Source organism: Ctenopharyngodon idella, chromosome 1 (genome assembly GCF_019924925.1).
Source record: "Ctenopharyngodon idella isolate HZGC_01 chromosome 1, HZGC01, whole genome shotgun sequence".
Lineage (NCBI taxonomy): Eukaryota > Metazoa > Chordata > Actinopteri > Cypriniformes > Xenocyprididae > Ctenopharyngodon > Ctenopharyngodon idella.
In genome coordinates, this window is record NC_067220.1 from 43,935,927 (window position 1) to 43,956,458 (window position 20,532).

Genomic DNA, 20,532 nt, shown 5'->3' on the forward strand with positions numbered 1-20,532 from the left:
GCGAAGGCTGGTTCGTGTGGTCCAATCCAGCAGACGAGCTTCTGTAGCTCAAATTGCTCAAGAAGTTAATGCTGGTTCTGATAGAAAGGTGTCAGAATACACAGTGCATCACAGTTTGTTGCGTATGGGGCTGCAGAGCCGCAGACCAGTCAGGGTGCCCATGCTGACCCCTGTCCACCGCCGAAAGCACCAACAGTGGGCACGTGAGCATCAGAACTGGACCACAGAGTAATGGAAGAAGGTGGCCTGGTCTGATGAATCGCGTTTTCTTTTACATCACATGAATGGCCGGGTGTGTGTGCGTCGCTTACCTGAGGAACACGTGGCACCAGGATGCACTATGGGAAGAAGGCAAGCCGGCAGAGGCAGTGTGATGCTTTGGGCAATGTTCTGCTGGGAAACCTTGGGTCCTGCCATCCATGTGAATGTTACTTTGACACGTACCACCTACCACCCTTTCATGGAAATGGCATTCCCTGGTGGCTGTGGCCTCTTTCAGCAGGATAATGTTCCTGCCACAAAGCAAAAATGGTTCAGGAATGGTTTGAGGAGCACAACAACGAGTTTGAGGTGTTGACTTGGCCTCCAAATTCCCCAGATCTCAATCCAATCGAGCATCTGTGGGATGTGCTGAACAAACAAGTCCGATCCGTGGAGGCTCCACCTCGCAACTTACAGGACTTAAAGGATCTGCTGCTAACATCTTGGTGCCAGATACCACAGCACACCTTCAGGGGTCTAGTGGAGTCCATGCCTCGACGGGTCAGGGCTGTTTTGGCAGCAAAAGGGGGACCAACACAATATTAGGAAGGTGGTCATAATGTTATGCCTGATCGGTGTATATACTGTATATATATATACAGTGTGTGTGTGTGTGTGTATGTAAATGTGTGCATTTAGATCAAAATGTAAATGTACATTTTCACCTAAAATATTGATGTTGAAGACAAAACTTCTAACTTCCAATATTATATTATATAATTCCAGATCAAACTGCTTTGCATAAAGTGTAAGTCCTTGGCTAATCGATGCATTATGGATGATATTTCGAGTGCTAATGGCAGCATGTGTGTTTGTGTATGTGTGTGTTTGTGTGTGTGTTGTGAGTGATTTATGGAGCGGAAGTTCACAGTGGCTTCAACTGTTCCCAGAGATCTCCAAATGAAACAGTAAATCAAACCCATCCACAACAGACTATACAACCAGGCTCAGGGAGTTTTATTTTAACAACTTTCCTTTCGATTTCTGCTTCTTTTTTGCTCCCTCTTTACTTCTTGTTCTCGCAGGCAATAACAAAAGTGATTTACACATGTACCATAATTCAACTCTTCCATACAAATTCTTTCCACAAAGCACAAAAAGACATTAAAATGAAGCAGATGCATGAGATCACAATCACATGACGTCCAGGACTCCACACGAAGCTCCGTGTTTATGCTGCATTATTCACACATTACCGAAGCTTTATGGTAAGATACATAGTCATTTGAGATTTAGCTGGAAGGTTTTAACTAAATCAATCTCATCTTTTCAATGTGGATCATATAAGCATAAAAATGTAAATGATTAGCAGCATCTTAAAATCTTTAAATGTTTGGCTTGTGACTGGTCAATACAGCGTTCCAGCGTTATATAAATCAGAAACAGCTATGACACAAAACACCTGCTCATCACTGTTCATTTCTGCTTATTTTTGGTGCATAGCAACGTTCAGTATTTAGGGAATAAATCTTCAAGCAGAAAGACGGACACTAAACTAGGGATTGCAGCTTTATTTTTTATGTAGTATTGGTTTTATAAAAGCATTAAGTAACCAGAGGTTGTTTAATATAGTGAATACACTGCGTGCTGCTCATAGTAAATGTGAATTAATATTAATAAATGCTGTAGTAATAAAGATGAATAAATGCTGTAATAAATGCATTTTTAGTTCATGTTAACTTAGGTTTACAAATGAAACCTCATTGTAAAATGTTAATAAAAACTATAGTAATAGTTTCTCAATGATACTAAAATAACTCTTGGGTCACCAATCCAGTCCAATCTAAAACTGGGTTTCTGAAGCAAAATCATTTGAGAACGGCTGCTTTAGATCATGTGTAGCTGTCATTTTAAATGATGTATATTCATAAATATTTATATTAATAATATAATAACCTCTCATACCTTATCGCTTCAGTAAATAATGCATCATGAACAGGGAGAGTGTTTCAGTCTTGCAAGTTAAAATATACTGTTTTCACCCAAATACGGAATGGTTTTTCCTAGTAATGGTCTTGAAATCCTCACAAGGGAGCCATAAAGAGCATTCCCAAGCTCTCAACTGAGCTGCTTTTTTTTTCTCCCAATGAATTGTGGGTAGTCTGTAAGAATGGCACTCCAGTGAAGTGTGTGGATGGACATATAGCATGTAAACACAGGAACATTACACCGTACGCTTCCAATGAGGATCTGCTCGAATTTGACTGTTTATTAAAGCATCTGGTCACGATACCAAGCGAACAGCCCGTGTGAAACATCAAACTCAGGTTTACTGATGCAGAGCGACTGATGATCTCTGACTGACACGTTTCAGTGTCTTTTGTCCGTGGTTAGTGAAACAGAACTGAATTCTGGACGGCTCGCAGCTCATCTCTGTCAGTGTGAGTGTTTTTGGTGATGAAAGCGGTTTTAACTCCTGAGTGGGTAAATAACCAAGTGTTTTCACTGGTATCGAACGAGCAGTGTCTTGTTGTTCCTTTACAATGAGGCACAAAGTGGCTTTCCAGACCCTTCACCCTCTCTGCTCCTCTCTGGTGGAATGAGCCACCAACCTCCACTGAAATGCAGAAACCATCGCAACTTTCAAGAAGCAGCACCTTTTCTCTTCCCTGAATTTCTCTTCTGCTCTGGCTTGTTTCCTAATCCAGCTTTCTAATAAACGTGCCATTGTATACTGCGAATATTGGGCCTCATTCATGAAACTTTCATAAAATTAGTACATTCTGAGTAATTTGCGTGTAAAACGGACCTTCCTGAGAACTCCTCCAGATTCACAAATGCTTCGGAAACATCAGATTTGATAGTTAAACGTGTATGTTAATGAATTTCAATCATTCGTGAATAGGGCGCACGTGCACGCTCATTCACAATTAGCATAATCCCCGCATATGAATTACGGTCACCGTGATTTTGCCAAGTAAGACGTGTTCCTGGATCAACATATTTTGTTGATCCTGGAACAACATTCAAGTGTGAAAAATTTAGTCTTAACCCTATTCCTACCCCTAAACCTAATCCTACCCATAACTTATCCCTAAAATCAGAGGGGAAAGATAGGTGAATAACATTGATGTAGAAGCACCTAACCCTGGTTGCAAGCCTAAACTGGACATAAATGATAAACTTGTCCCTCAAATCTGATCGGTTGATTGGAATGTTGTTCCAGGATCAACAAAGATGTTGATCCAGGAACATGTCTTACTTGGCAAAATCACGGTGACCATTCTGGACTCCCTTCTCAGGTTTGGCTCCAGTATATTGTATAAACACAAAAGAGACTAAAAGGCCACCAAAGCATTTTTAGCCAGCTGAAAAAATGCCAGGTGCTTTTCTGAAAACGGCCAGCTGGTGGCGCTTGAGAGCGCTTCGGAGGCGCAGCGTTTTTCCAGCTAAAACGCTTTGGTTGCTATGATGATATGGAATATGCCAGGCAGTAATTTGTTACTAGAATCTCATTTTGAAGAATATTATTGAACATAAAAATGCAGTAACCAGCAACTTGTCCATTGTTGTTTAGACATTGTACAAGTAGGATGTTTGGTTGGTGTAGTATTTGTCCTGCCCCTCCTCCACTGTGATTGGACAGCTGGGTAAAAAGTGACAGTGACAACAGTTTGCAATAGACGTGCCGATAATGAATATGCACAATATTGTTACCGTGGGCACCTCAAAATACCGTGAATAATTATTTATTATGAATTATTCAAATTTTTATATTACATTTTAAGAATACCCATCAACTATATAAAATCCACAACACCGCTGTATGCGGTGTCAAAGAGGCACGCGCACTATGTAAACAAACCCAACATGCATGAGAAGCACATGGCAGAACGAGTGAAAGAGACGCTCTGAATGAAGCAGAGGGCGCTGATGGAACAGCAGAAATGCTGCGGTTACCCCGGAAACCCCGCAAACAAAGCAGTTGCGCTACTGAACAGTTTTTAAAATGCTTCAAACAGCCAATAATTTTTTTTGTATTCGCAATGTTGTTCATCACAGCACCAAATACTTAATACTTAAAGACTTAACTGGCTATTTATTTTCAAACTGAAACATTGTTATATTTTAATCTGGACTACAACATGCCCTATAATGATTAAAATTTTTCTGATTATTTGTTATTGTTCAGTAAAACTTGATGACCTAAGGCTTCATTAGTTAACATGTTAATTCATTACTACCAAACTGACAATGAAAAAATATTTTTATTATAGCATTTATTAGCATTTAAAATAGCATTATTAATCTTAGTTAATGTTAATTTCTAGTTAATGTTTATTAACATTACTAAAATCAAAAGTTGTAATTATTATTTAATGGATCTAAAACTAACAATGATCAGTTGTATTTTTTAACTAATATTAACAAAAAAATAATACCTTCTGTAACAAATGTAGCTATTGCTCATTCTTAATCTTAGTTAATGCATTAACGTTAAATAATGAGACCTTATATAGTGTTACCTGTTGTTCTTTAATTCTTTTGCACTTTAATCTGTTTGAAACATTTTACTTTATAATTTGTGTACTGCGATATTGTATTTAAATGTTCTTTTTGTTATACGAAAAACCTGTTAAACTATGACAACACTTTTTTTGCAACTTATTTCAATACCGTGTTAATACCAGTATACGGTGATAAAAGCTTAAGCAATCATCGCAACATGAAAATCTGATACCGTCATATGCCTACTAATGAAATATTATTATGGCAATATTATTTAGTGTCATCACTTTGCCTAAAAGAACACAAAACGTTCAAGTTTTACGCACCATTTACACGTGGTAGGGAGCAGGTGTAAATTTCTTTAGTACCAACTAACATTTTGAAAATACGAACATTTTCATGAATCTGAAAATTTACGTCAGAACAGCTTTACGAACGATCCTACACAAATATTCGTCCTGCTCGTGTTTCATGAAGGAGGCCCATTGTTGGCTCTGTGGCGAACTGCTTATGCTCTATTGTAAGTCACTTTGGATAAAAGCATCTGCTGAATACATAAGTGTAATGTAAATGTAATCGGTATTTCCAATACCAAATTGGATGGTTTCTAGATGGTTGCTCAGCCAAAAAAGAAATAACCCATAACCCTAAAGTATGAGCTATAAAAATACTGCTGCTTGCCTTAGAAAGCACCAATAATTAATACTGTTTAGTTATTTACCAACTCAGGAGACAGCTGCGGTTTGTTTTTAAAGGACCCACAGCTTCCTGCATTCTCATGACAGAAGCCGTTTTTAAATATGAAGTCTGTATCTGGAATGTACCGTCATTTCCATTGATCCAAGAGTGTTAAAAACAGCCGTCAGCATCACGTTCCTCAAACGTTAGTTTCTGCCACCATCGCTGAGCACTCACTGTTGAGGGGACGCTCTTCCAGACAAATGTCTTCCGTCAGAGAGCTGCAGTTACTGGCGCCCTCCTGTGGCTCGGAGGCCAACTGCAGCCTCGCGCGGCCTCTGCTCCGGCTCACCCCGTTCTGAAGGCCCGTCACCAAACGCTGGGACTCCACCGAGGCCGTGGTCCCCGGTTCTGGGGTGTCGGGGCATTCGTGGGTCATCACCGGGACCATGCTGCCACTTTTGGCATGGGGTGTCTGGCTGTGGGTGTGACGGTACTCTTCCTCAATGTCCTTTCCCAGTTTCCACCTCTTCCACTTTTTCAGCATCTCGCTCTGGACCTGGAGAGCCGGAGAAACAGTCTATTGGACTAGTGATATAACAAAAAACAAAACAAATAAATAGTGAAAAATTACATCACATTCAATATAAATGAAAACAAAGAGTCGAATGTTCATGCCCAACATGAAAGGCTCCAAAAGGACATATTTTTTTCAATAAAATTAGCAGGAAAAAACCCAGATTGGCATGAAAAGTGGTTGCCAACTAGTTGGTCTCAACCCAAAAAAACTGTTCACAGGGCAATTCTGACAGCATGCTAACAATAAAATTGTATTTAGTTAGGATAGTAAAATAAACAGGCTTATAAAGGTTTAAAAACTTATATAAATAAAGCAATAATAGTACCTTAATTATAAAAAAAACAAAACAAAACACTGGTCTTGGGTCACCAGTCAAGTTTAATGGAAAAAAAAAAAGGTTTCTGAAGCAAAACCAGTTGAGAATCACTGCTTTGCTGTGATTCTAAGTGATGATTTTGAAAAAGAGGGAAAAATGTCTTACTTCTTTGTTGACAAAGCAGTACAGGATGGCCACGAGCAAACCCTACGATTACAGACAACAACACACATGAACCTCATCCATCTGCACACATCTCACAGCAGATAATGTCCAATCTCTGTTTAAAATGATCTGATGCTAACGGTGGGCGGGCGACCTTTGCCCTCTGACCTGGAAGGAGCTGAACAGGAGGTCATAGAAGAGGCGGATCAGCCTCAGAAGAGACTCCTTCGGCACGGACTCGTCGATGACGAAGGTGAAGAGGATGGCGTGAATTCCCAGCAGAGGGATCAGTGTGAGCGTGGACTTCGCCAGCCTGAGGAGATCGAACACATTCAATGAGGCCATGACGTCTGTTTGAATGAAAGAAAGATGATGCTCTTTACCTGAACTTATAGTCGGTGTATCTCATCTGATGCGCCTTCAGCTTGGACATCAGAATCTTTATTATACGAATGAATATGATGAAATTAATCTAATCCAGAAGGAAAGAAAGAGAGAGGTTAAAATCATGAGTCATGTGATGTGTGTCATTCAAACGACCCCAATATCTTGGTTTCATTACCGTACATGATAACATGTCAAAACATAATGAATTATCACACCCTCCACATACACATCAATGTGACCTTATTAATATTCATGAAAAGGTGTGGTCTTCAGCACACATACATTCCTATATGTTTAAAGCCTACAATATCAACATAATAAAGGCATCTAAAAAGTCAAAACCATTTCAAGTATGTTTATGAAAACAGTTTGATTTTACTGTATTCCTGTATCACATTTACTCCTCTGACATTACAACACTTGATCTAGTTCTGAAAAGTTATGAATATGAAAGCTCAGATATATACGTGCATGTAAAGAGATGGGGGTTTAAAATGAATAAAATTAAAACTTAAAGCGCCCCTATTATGCTACTTTAAAAGTTCATAATTTTGTTTTGGAGTCTCCTACAATAGGTTTATACACATCCAAGATTTAAAAAAAAAAAACAAAAAAAAAAAAAAACTAATCTTCTCATATTATATACGTTGCACATCACTTCGTTTCTCATTGTCTGAAAAGCTTCAAATGAAGATTGTCTCTTTAAACCCTTCCTTTCCAAAAGTCTACTCTGCTCTGATTGGTCAGACGGCCTGGTCGGTTGTGATTGGTCAACCGCTTACAGTGGAAACAAAATTCCGGGTACAAACAGTAACGATGGCATACCATATAAATTTCATCTTTTGGAAGTGCATCAACGTGGATTTGCTTTCACAGCTCAGAAAACTGCGTCTTCTCAACATGAACAACATGAACCAAACTCTTCCAGTCTCAGATACAACTACAGCAGGGCTCGTCAACCAAATCTGGCCTGCCAATCATCTTCATCCGGCCTGCGGCACCTCAGTCTCCCTCCTCCTCTTTTCCTGGCGGTGCGGCTAAATTTGGTTAGACAGATTGGCCAAACACGCTTGCATAACGATCTGAAACTATTTGGATTCGTTCGGACCGCTCTGTCACTGAATCATCTGTAGTTGTTTCTTGGTCAGTAACAACAAATACAGAACAAATAGCGCTGTTTTCAGGTGTTTCACTAGTTTACGCAGCACGGCCCAGTGGATAACGGAATGAAAGCTTAAAGGAGCTGCATGTTTATTATCGGTCACCATTATTAAACAACGTTGCAACATCAAGTGAGATTAGCGTTTCAAATCGACACACACCTCTCGGTTACAAACTACAAATCACTCGATGATTAAACTAGTTTTAAATCGGATGAAACAGCCTCAACATTCCCAACAAGACTGATGAGGAAAACAGGAGAAATGTGCCATGAATGAAGACTTTTAAATCTCAAAATCACCACCCTTACAAACATTTACCATGAATGAACTGTAGTAAATTACCATGGTTTGTAGAAATTTTGGAAAATTTATATTGAAAACTGTGTTATAGCCAATTATATTGCAATATTTATTAGGTGGGTAGGGGAATATATAATTCATGTCTTTAAGGTGTAGTTTGTACCTGTGTTTAGGCGTTTTTTATAGGCCTATATAACATATTATAATATAATATCATTTGACAGTGGTCCATGTATGGTTTTACCTGTGGTTACCAAGTCTCAATCTGAGAATATTTTCATTTAAGCCTAATAATTAATAAAATTATTTTTACCAATAAGTGGAATTATTGAACAGGCAGTTCAGAACTGATTGTTTCTTTTAGGACAACATAACTTTATTTGTTGTGCACTTTAATCTTTAAAACTTCAGTCCTTTTACATTCACAGACAGCTGTATTACACACTATGGAAGGTACAATCTGAAAAAAGCATAATAAAAAAATAAAAAAAACAATTAAAAAGTAATACTTTAAATAAAAAAAATTTAAAAAAGTAATAGTAACAAGCATCAACCTATAATTACGGCTTAAACCCACCAAAACAACATCAAAATAATGACTGAAGATATACAGTACACAATGCACTTAATTCTGCATCAAACATGAGGAATGTTAAGTTTATATATCCTTTTCCAACTACTTTTCAGTAACTGAAATCATGTCACAATAGCAACAATCAGTATCAAGCTCTACAGTCACTACCGTATATCGCATACCGTCATCAGATTCACATATTGCTTTAAAAAAGTTTTAGTTTCAGCTGGTGCACGGGGCTGTTTTTGATGTACTTTTTTATTCAATCAAAACATGGTACTACTGCAGTACAAACAGGACTCGTGAAATGAATCATTTATGTTGTGTAGAACCAACATTTCTGTTGTGATTGTCTTCATTACTTTGTGAAGCCCCCGGAGCATTTTTATATGTGTTGATGAGCGCACCGAACAAACGCTCAGTGACACGCCGAGTTCATAAAGCGTTCATGAGCCCGAGGCGCTCGATGAACGGGTCCTCAGATAATATCAGCAAGAAACTGTGTGTGTGTGTGTGTGAATGCAGAATGATATTAGAAACTGCTTGAATCTCAATACTTCAGCACATACATATGCAACACACACAGAGCAGATCTTCTGCATAGAAACATGACGAATGGTTTCGTTGTCATGCGAAGCTGCGGTTCTTTTGGTTTCAGACATATTGAATGAGATTTGATGAGATCAGATGTAAGTCTGTGTCTCTTACCAGATACGCGAACAGAATGGGAGAACGGATTATCCACCAGAAGCCCATGTTGATATTCCTTTCCCAGCATCTGCATATGACAAAACATCATAATCCATTCATTTACATGCAGAAAAAATGCTAATTCATTTTTCATAAAACTGGTGACAACAGAAAGGCAATTTTGCATAAAAAAAGTCAACCTGGAATGCTTTTTGCAACTCACTTTTCATTTACAGGTAGAGTTCAGTTTAAGAAGAAAAAATTGAATGGGGTTCTATATATATTACACTGTGATTATACATTTAAGTACTGACTAATATTAAGTAACTACATGTACTTACTATAGGTTTAGGATTAGGGTTTGGTTTGATAGGGTTAGTTGCATGTAATTATGCATCATTTATAGTTATTACAATAGTAACTACATGTAACACATGTAACAGTGTTACCCGAAGCTTTTCTTCTAAGAGTGATGTGACATATTTCAGAATGAAACTGCATATTTAATGAGAAACAACAGAAATCTGAAGGGCAGAACTTTATTTTATCCGTCAGGAACTGATTGGATGGTGAGAAAGAAAGTCAGTTGAGAGGCAGACCAAGTTTGATTATATTTTGATGAAAGATTGCTTACAGTTTTTCTTTAACAATAACAATCCCTGATAAATAAGCCCAGAAACTAATAAACAGAGTGAGTTTAGATGTCGTATTGACTTTAAGGTGTGTGTGTGTGTGTGTGTGTGTGTGTGTGTGTTGGCTTCTGTTCTTTCTGCATCTGAGCACTGATTACACTTCTAAGTAAAGTAAGCAGGTGTCTTTAATTAGGCGTTACCATGCCAGCGATCTGGTTCATTGTTATTTGAACAGGAGTTTTTTTCCCTAAGTGACTTGATTATTCCAATAAATCCCACTCATACACCTATGAACAGGGAGATCTCATTAGGTTTCATCGGTATTTGTCCATTTTTATCATGTATAAACTTCTAAATCCTCTAGACGTGTCTGAACTGGAACCGTTGTGAGCTTTCAATCTTCAAACACAAGCCCACAGCGGGACTCATTTATATGCAAAAGGAGAAATGTTGTCTGAGAAATGGCAAATTAATTTAGAAGTCAAATCCAGACTGGATTTATAATGGTAAATGAAGTCATTTAAAAGTCTTTGTGTACGGCAGAACTCCATGCATTTTCAATATTCTTTCAAAAGCATTTATGTTGACTCCCACCAAAAATAATTTTGACTCTTTCCTTAAAAAGAATAGATCCTTTAAACTGTTATTTGTCTGTTTTTAATGTTTTTCTTTTGTATGTATTGTATTTTTCTTGATTGTACATCACTTTGGTGAAGCATTTGCCATTTTTTTTTTAGCAAACTTGAATGGAGAATTTCTTTTTTTTTTGGTGATTTAAAAGCAGAAATGTAATTTTTGTAAAAGTACTCACAATTGTTAATCTGTTTAATAACTTGCATTAAGCACAGAATATTCCTTGAACTTTTGTACTTCTTCATTCATAAACGTGGCCTTGAGCTGCAATAGTACACAACAAACAAGAAAACCAACAATGAAAACAAAAAGACCCAAACTTATACAACCTCAACTGTGGGTTATGAAATATGCATCCACTGATAAATCAAATCAAAAGAATAAACAGAAAGACAAATAAAAGAGGAGGAGTTATATTAGATGCTTCACCGCAGGGAGGAAAAGAGAAAGAGGGAGCAAATACGGAAAACTGTGATGACAACAACTACTTCATCAACACTCTTTATACCCGACCACCAACGACAACAGCGGCTGTCTAAAGTCACCAGAGGTACATCAGGTCTCCAAACACTCACACTGATGCAGAATCAGGTGGCATGAGACACTGTTTTATGTTTGAGAACCTATCAATACACTTGTCCAACTGCACTTTAAGCACAAACAGCCATGCGTACTAATGAAATCACGCTGGTTCACACGCATGTAGGAGTGTCTCGTATCAGTGTGTATTATTTAAGAGCAATGGGCCGCTTTATGACTCTTTTCACCTGTGCTCAGTCTGAACATGACTGTTAGGGGAGATCGACCATGTGAACGGCTCATAAAGAGCTGATAGTCTCACAGTCTGATGGGTATATCCTGCAATCCCACACAAACTCATTCCATATCTGACAGGACATCAGGATTTACTGTACGGCTCCCGCAGGACTTCATGTGCCAGATGTGTTTTAGGGATAAATTCACTATTGTTGTTTTTATAGCCATTAAAAAAGGAACATTGTTTGAAGGACAACACTGGATGGATAACTGAATAAATAAATAAATAAATTAAAAATAATATATATATATATATATACAGTCAAACCAAAATTTATTCAGACACCTTGAACAATTCATTCATTAATACAGATTATTCACTATATATATAATGGTAATAAAATATGACAAGATCTCAGAATTAAACTGTGTCAGAAAAAATTAATCTTAATTATGTCAGTTAACACTTAAGCAAAACATGATCGGGTTAAAGTGTCTGAATAATTTTTGGTCCCAAATTTTGATCAATTTTACTGGTAGTCCACTGTATGAAGAATTTTTGGGTATAATATGTCACAGTTTACTTTATTTTGGTATCCTCACTTACGTAAATGAACTATAGTGTCCTGCACACACTAGTAAAAATATATCAAAAATGTCTGAATAATTTTTTGGTTTGACTGTATATATATAATTTAATTATTTATTATCAAAACAATATTACAGAACTTAACACTTTTTTCAATTTTAATTTAAGTTCAAGGTTTTTTTTATTTAATATATATATAATTTGATGTTAAATTTCTTTGAAAATTTATATTTAACATCAAATTGATTACATATAGATAGATAGATAGATAGATAGATACTAGAACTATAATCAGGGGCGGAGCCAGACATTGTAAACATTCGGGGCTTAGCTCAAACCGATTTTGTCCAATGACATTTTAATTTTCTGTTAACAGCTTTACTGACATGAAAGGAGCTTTGTTGTAGTATGCTGGAGTAAAGTTCATAAAATATACATTATTTCCCACCGGAATTTGTAAAACTATGTTTGGTGTACCTCCTCTACACCAAACATACCTCCTCTATTTTTTTTTTTTTTTTTTTTTGTATATTTTAAGGTTAAATGCATCAATCTGGTGCACTTTGGAAGCTCAAAATTAAGAGCTTCAACCCATGTACAGAGTGCAAACTGACCAAAGAAACAGCATTGTTCCTGGACATGAAAGAGGGTTCAAACATCTTTTTAGTCGTGATATAGAGTCTCAGTCTACATTGTGTTTTAGGATGCCAAACAATTATTAAAATAATAATATAATAATGATTTAGGCCTATATAATTATTCACATGAGTAATATCCATATATTGTAACAAATGCACTGTAAAATAAATTAGAATTTTTGTTACTTTACAATACAGTACTTTTTACTACTTAATATTACTAATTAATACTTTTGTACTAATTTCTACACTTGCAAGAAGATAAATCCTTGAGCTTTTATTTTGATCACCAGATCAGCAGCTGATCGCGTGAGCAAAGTGCGCACTTCTATTTTTTTTTTTTTTAAATCCTCATCAATGTAAATCAGGCCAATTTGCCTGTTTATATACAGCAGCACAACAATGTATTTGGGCATTTCAGGCACAAAATAAAACCTGAAGTCACTGCATTAGATACTAAATAAGATGTCTGCTTTAGTTTGAAATCCTTTAAATCAGCAGAACAGCAGTGATGAAGTGCGTTTGATATCTTATTTAATGCAAAGGCAGTTTTCAGTGTCCAAACACTTCTTTGAGTCAGTGTCAGTCAAAACTGAAGTAAAACACACTTACTCTTCATTTTCATACAGGTATTTGACTGTCATCCACGGCAGCACAAATATGAGTGGCGCACCTGCAGAAACAAGAGAGGAAAGTCACTGACCGTCAGTCTGCCAATCAAAAGCCTCGTCAGCCAATTAATATTCAGATACGCTCCTTCATTCTGGCTTTCGGTGAGTTTGCGATCTTGAATAAACCACTTCAAAGTCAATGTAATGTCAGAAACACTTCAAACGGCCAAACGTTTCCTCAAACGCCTGTCAGTGAAAGTGAAAATGAGTGTTGTTTTGTGGCCTTTCTTTGAGGTGATTCTGAGCAGATCAGAAGCAGACTTCAATTATAAGAAAAACACACTCGGCGCTCGCAGACATAAGAGCTGCTCACAGGATGTGACTGTGAAAGACTCACACACCCCAGCCGATGCAGAGGTAAATGTAGAAGTAGTTCTTCTCGGAGAAGACGGTGATGACCAGCAGGCTGTGCAGATACAAGCCCTCCACCAGCAGCCAGTAGTTGTTGGCCATCACGCTGTACTGCATCATCACCATGGCAACACGGCAACCAGTCACCGTCTAAGGAACGGATGCAATATGCAAGTTAACACAACCACCGACCAATCACAGACCGTCTGATGTACGGCAAGGTGATACAGGCCATCAAAATCACAATCAATCAATCAATCAATCAATCAATCTATCTATCTATCTATCTATCTATCTATCTATCTATCTGTCTGTCTGTCTGTCTGTCTGTCTGTCAAATTTAATTATTATCAAAACAATATACAATCAAATGGATGAAAATGGATGGACATATAACAGATTTTATTCATTTTAAACACTTTTATAGAATATTATAATATTATAGGGCTGCAACAACTAATCAATAATGAAAATAAAAATAATCAACAACAAGTTTAATTATTGATAGCATAACCTACATAGATAATTTCACTATATATATATTTTTTTTCTATCCCTAAAATTGCACATTGTTTGGAGGACAATGTTGGGCAGGATCTGTAATAATGTGTACTTATTTTTAAAATAATGGATAACTGATTTAAATAAAAAATTAAAATAAATATTAAATATTATTAAAACAAAAATTATTAATTATTAAAAAAGTATAATTTTTAATATTTAGTTTTTATCCCCAGATGATTAATTGATTAATCAAAGAAATAATATATCAGAATAATCGTTAGTTACAGCCCTAGAATATTATATTTTATTATATGAAAAATTATTTTATTATCGAAACAAAATAACACATTTTAATACCAATTTTCCATAAAAGTGAAAGCAATATATATTTTTATATAATTTTAACAAATCACACACTCTGCAATTAAACAACTGTATTTAAATGCAAAAAAAAAATTAATAAAACTTTATCTGCTCAAGATTTTATGTCAGTTCACAAACAAACAAACAAACAAACAAATAAATATTTCTAGTTGACTGCAATAAGCATTTGTTTGGACTAAAATCTGTCATTCACACAATTCTTTGCTCAGTTTCACATTTGGATTCAGTCTTCCATGTTGTACTTGAAAACTTTCTCTCTTATATATATAGTTTCTGAATATATTTGCAATTAACAGTTACTGACTGGCAGCGTCGGCTGACACTAATCTGACGAACAGAACAGCGAGATCCAATCTGATTGAGTGGTTTACACAATGCAAGTCAGCGTCTGCCAGGAAACACCGTCATTTATAAAACGAGATCTTTAAAGAGCTTTATCTGCGACACTTACAGTAAACGTCCTTGAACACACCTGTGCTTTCCTCTGGATTCAGCTTAACCTGCCTGTAAAGTGATGGGTCATGTGACAGCTGAGCGTCTGTACCTGTACGCTGACCCAGCGCTGACCCTGGAAGTGATGCGGGCCGCTCTGAGCGCTGTTCATCTTGTCCAGCAGGGCGTCTTTGATGAGGATGGAGAGCGCCCGCAGGATGAAGGAGCCGAACAGATTCATGTGGATGTTGTTCCTCATGCAGTGCAGCTTCCTGTGGGAAAGACAGACGCCCATGGGAGAACTGATTTCCATGTGATCAGGAGAAATGGGCATGTGATCAAAATCTTATTTCACAATGAGAAATTTTCTTTCACAATAATGATTAAGATACGTCCTGATGGATTACTAAACCAAAGAGCCTGTTCAAAATGAATTAATAAAAAATGGACTGACTAAAACAGAACTGAAAAAGCCGGTTCTAACTGTTGAAGCTTTCAGAGGATCCTAACACTGGTTGATTTGGTTATTTCTGAGTCGGACATGACCGAAAAATCTGACTTTCAACTCTGTAGTTTGATTTGTTCATTTTGAAAAGGTTCTTTGGTTGAATAATTCGTCACAACATGCTTATTGGTTTATTCAGTGCTGTGCAAGGAGCATGTGTGCTACTTCAACCCGGAACTAAAGTTCAATTCAGTTCGATTCTGTGAACCGCCTCAACCAGTTACCGGCTAAAAGAACCATTTGTTCATGAATCGAAAAATCACTAAGAATATATCGTCATCCCGCCCTGCTCTAGCGATCAGATACATATGTCTGGCAGGTAGTTACCTGAATGAGACCAGGATGGCCAGCGCGAGAGTTAGCGCTGCCAGAGACAGTGAGTATCCGACGGTGTACATGGCTCTGAACTTACTGAGGATCTGACCGTACTGCTTCTGCACACACACACACACACACACACACACACACACACACACACACACACACACACACACACACAGAGGGATTAGCTGACCGTTGGGTCATCGCTCAAAAACATCATCAAGTCATTAAACACGAGCGTCTCACCTGTCCAGGGTCGTCCTGCTCACACTCGCTGGTGTTTTTCCCATGAGCCCATCTGCCGTCAGCGCCACACACGCGGTAAACCAACCCCTGATGAACTGCTCCAACAGCGGAAAAACTCACAGATTAACACTAGACTGATTCTACTACACTTTACATATTTGAATACCAATGAATATTAATGAGATCATCAGCATTGTTGTTGATAACTAAAACTATTAAAAATCATTTTCAGGAACTGAAATAAAGCTGAAATAAGTAGAATATAAATAGCAGATGAATACTGTAAACTTAAAAATCTTTAATGAAAATTAGAAATGTTGCCTTGGCTGAAAATAAGTTTAAGTTGAAGAACTAAACTGACTAAAACTAACACTGAAATTAACATAAATGAAAACTATATACTAAAATAATATATAAATAATACTAAAATAACACTGGAGATCATGATTCATAGACAGATAAAAACAGCATTTGTAAGTAAAAATCACTATATATAATCAAAGCTGTGTTATATTAGTATCACTGAGACACTATTATAGTTTTTTGTTTCAATTAGTTTTAATTTTTGCATTTTCCATTATCATTTTAATTTTAGTTAAAGTTTTAGTTCATTTGTGTTTCTTGTCATTTTTAAATATGTCTATACAGTTTTTATTGATTTTAATTAAAGTTTTAGTTTTAGTCATTCAAGTTAAACTAAACGAAATGAGATATGTTTCTTGGCAACTAGGTGAAATAAAATAAGTTTAAGATTTTTATAGTTTTTAGTAGTTCAGTTAACTTTTATTTGAAGTAATAAATGTCAAGTGTTCTTATGGTTTTAGTTTTGGTTAACTATAATAACCCTGCATCAAACTGTCAGCAGTCTTACCATGTTTCAATGTTAAATATTCATGTTCAGCCTGACTGCTGATTTTACCCGTCATGAGTTGAGATTTGGTTCATCTGTTTTATCTAGACAAAAGCCGGCGGTCTTTGGTGTAAGTCAGTGATGAGTGTGAGGAAGGATGCTGTTCTTGTGTTATAAATCTGAAGTGAGAACAGCTTGGCAGAGTGTGTGACTGATGTACAAGAGTGCTAGTTCGGAGGAACCTGTCAATAAAAAACCTGCATTTCTTAAATGACCTCAGGGTGTCATGTATAACGTCAGTTTACATCATTTCCAGGTCAGAAAGCAGCAATCCTTTATATGACAGGTAAATGAGGCGTCACAGCTCACAGTGTACATACAGTATGTTTAATTCTCTCATTCTTCATGAGGTAAAAATACTCTGATGTGCTATTTATATTTCGCTTGATGATACAACTGTGTCCTAAAGCGCTACGTTATATAATCTCCATCACAGTATTAGTTCAGAATTCACAAGCATTTAATTTGGACAGATAACAGAATACATTTCCCTCTGTGCTTTGTAAAGCGTGCATTAAAATGAGAGAAGAATATTAATGACTTGGTTTCTTTCAAAGCATGTATTGTGTCAACCTGGTTACATCCAAAAGATTTAAGGGTTGAAGGTCAGGGCAAAACATGCATAATAAATAACAAATATCATATTATTTACAGTCAATATTATTGAACGACTGAAAAGCGGATCACTATGTTTTTAACAAAGTTGAACTATTGAGCTTGTCAAGGCCGATCTGAATGCATAATGAAATACTGATAAAGACGTTTTGAAAATATGGCTCAAACTGATAATGTCATTCCCTCAAATATGATCTCAGAAAGATTATATCATTATTATTTTTTTTTATTATTATTAAAAAAAAGGGAAATGCCACAGAATAACAAGTGAAAAGCGTGTTTTAGTGTCAATGAAAGCATGATTTATATAAAAGTTACACTGTGAAAAAAATCCTAATTTGATGATGAATGAGGACATGCAAACTGACTGATATTTGAATTAAAAAGTAAACGTTTTACAATAAAATTTTTACACGTTTGAATTACAGACTAAAAAACAAAAGATTGAAAACTATCAGATAATTCTGTTTATGATGACAGGAGTAGGTCAAGACCTGAAAATGACCCAAATATTTACTGCTTCTTCAACTGCTTTATAATCTCACATAAGAGAACTGATATTTCTTCTGCAGCGAGTTTAAGACATACTCTAGGTTCCTTACCTTTGTGGTACCAGGGCAGATACCAGGGGCAGGACACATTAACCGTGGTGCCGGCGGGGCCGTCGGGCCAACACACATACTGATCAAACGTCCTGTTACACACCAGCCCTGAAACACACAGACAGAGACACTTCAGCTGAAGTACTAGTGTACTGCACAGTACTGTAACACATCATAATTACATCAGCTGTCTATAGTGAGTCTGACCTGAGGCTGGCGGCGTGTGGATGAAGCTCTGAACACATTCATTGGTGTAGATCCTCCATTGTTCCTGTAGCAGTTTCAGAGATTTTCCAGAAGACACCTGCGGATATTACAAGCCACTTCAAACATGATCTTCTTCGAGACTAAACATTTACAGAGTCTATTTCTGCAATATACAAATGCATTACTATGGGGGACATGCTACTGCATTTCAATGACTGTAGAAAATTATATTAAATCGTAATATAATATAATATAATATAATATAATATAATTCTTTTTTTTAGCATAGTTTTATTTTAGCATTATTTATATACTATCACAGTATTTATTATTTTTCATTAGATTAAAAATAATAAATATTTATAGATACACTTATAGATAATATTTTTATTTTTATATTTTCATTTTAATTTTGTAATGTAATTTTGTAATTCTATTAAAACATTTTTAAGTATTAATTTTTTAATATTTCCTTTTTGCTTTAATTTATTTTTATTTCCATTTTATTTATTTTATAAACTTTAGTACTTGAACATATTTATTTTAGTTAGTTCCTAAGGCAACATTTCTAATTTCTGTTTAAGTTTTGGTTAATTTTAAGTTTCGTCTCATATTTATATTTTATTTTATTTTTTTTAATTAGATTTTAATTACATTTTTTACATATATTTTCATTTTAATTTTGTAATGTGCTTTTGTAATTTCTATTTTTTTTTTTTTTTTCTCTGTTTAGGGCTATTTCTATTTTAAAAAATAACCCAGCTTTTAGTCAAAATTAGCCAACATTGGGTTAAAGTGTGTAACCCAACCTGCTGGGTTAGTTTAATCCAGCATGTGTTCTGGCCAATATTTACCCAGCGCTGGGTTGACAACTGGGTTGTTTTTAACCCAGCGATTTTTAGAGTTTTAGATAAACACTTTTTATACAAGAGTCAAAACTTTGTCTTATTATAAGCAACACGCTGTCGAAAGAACTTGTATTAATTGATTATTCTTTTAATAACATACTCACTGAACCATTATCAAACATTTTTTCCTCTAATATGGCAAAGAATCACAGAGATGCTGACGTGAGAAAGACTTCAAAAAAAGCATCTCCAAGATTTTAATTGATGTTCATATAACATGAGGATGATCAGATCGTTCCTCAAACGCGGGTCACGCACCTCATAAACGCCTCAAAAGTACCTGAGCAGCGCTTTGAGATAATTGACCCTGTTTCTTCTGATCTCACTCGTGCTAATGATGCTGTTTTAAACACGCCGAAGCACAAGATGTAAAACCTTCTTTGTTGTTGGTGTAGATTAGATTCTTTTTAAGCAGGTGAAATTCATTTATGATGTTTTTTTTTTTAATAAAAATCTGCTTCAACAGATAATTTACATCCCCAGAAGGAACTTGATCACGTCTCACTGAAGAAGAAAAGTTCACATGAGTTGAGGCTCATGAAGCCAACAGCATGCGGTCACGAGAAACAGACATACTGAAGGAACTGGAGGACACTTTGGTGAATAAATGTAATGTGAATGTGGATAAAGATATGATATAATGTCCTAAAGGGGCACTAAAGGCGTTTTGTCCTCAAAAGAAGACATTTTACCCCAGAAGAAATGAATAGCACATTTAACAGATGTTCATCTGATGAGAGAACAAGAACACTGCAAAAATCATTTTCATAATCAGCATTTGTATCTTTTTCCCAGTAGAAATATGTAAATATCCTCAAAACAAGATGCCTATACTTTAAAAAATTGCACAATGAAACGCTATAGTTTGAACAGAATAAAGCTTGAAGGAATTGTTTTCTGCATGAATTGCTATGTTTAAAACAAGGAAAGGATAATTTGACAATGGAATAAAAAATAAATTCACTTCCTTCAGTCAGTAAGATTTTTTAAAAAGAGAAAGCAATGTTTTTTATTAAGCAAGGATGCATTAAATTGATCAAAAGTGAAGAGAAATGTTTCTTGATC

General features: G+C 36.1%; 1 protein-coding gene across 1 annotated transcript in view; it reads right to left on the reverse strand.

The window, feature by feature from the left end:
- Positions 1-1,203: 1,203 nt before the first annotated feature.
- Positions 1,204-20,532, reverse strand: part of gcgrb (glucagon receptor b) — a 51,736-nt gene continuing 32,407 nt past the window's right edge. Inside the window, exons 3-14 of the mRNA XM_051895048.1 lie at positions 18,560-18,656; positions 18,353-18,460; positions 16,226-16,320; positions 15,986-16,092; positions 15,266-15,425; positions 13,824-13,983; positions 13,424-13,484; positions 9,582-9,651; positions 6,833-6,921; positions 6,618-6,762; positions 6,450-6,491; positions 1,204-5,947 (exon numbers count right to left, since the gene is read on the reverse strand). Coding sequence (XP_051751008.1) covers positions 5,588-5,947; positions 6,450-6,491; positions 6,618-6,762; positions 6,833-6,921; positions 9,582-9,651; positions 13,424-13,484; positions 13,824-13,983; positions 15,266-15,425; positions 15,986-16,092; positions 16,226-16,320; positions 18,353-18,460; positions 18,560-18,656 — 1,494 coding nt within the window. The 3' untranslated portion in view covers positions 1,204-5,587. The remainder of the gene's footprint in view (positions 5,948-6,449; positions 6,492-6,617; positions 6,763-6,832; positions 6,922-9,581; positions 9,652-13,423; positions 13,485-13,823; positions 13,984-15,265; positions 15,426-15,985; positions 16,093-16,225; positions 16,321-18,352; positions 18,461-18,559; positions 18,657-20,532) is intronic.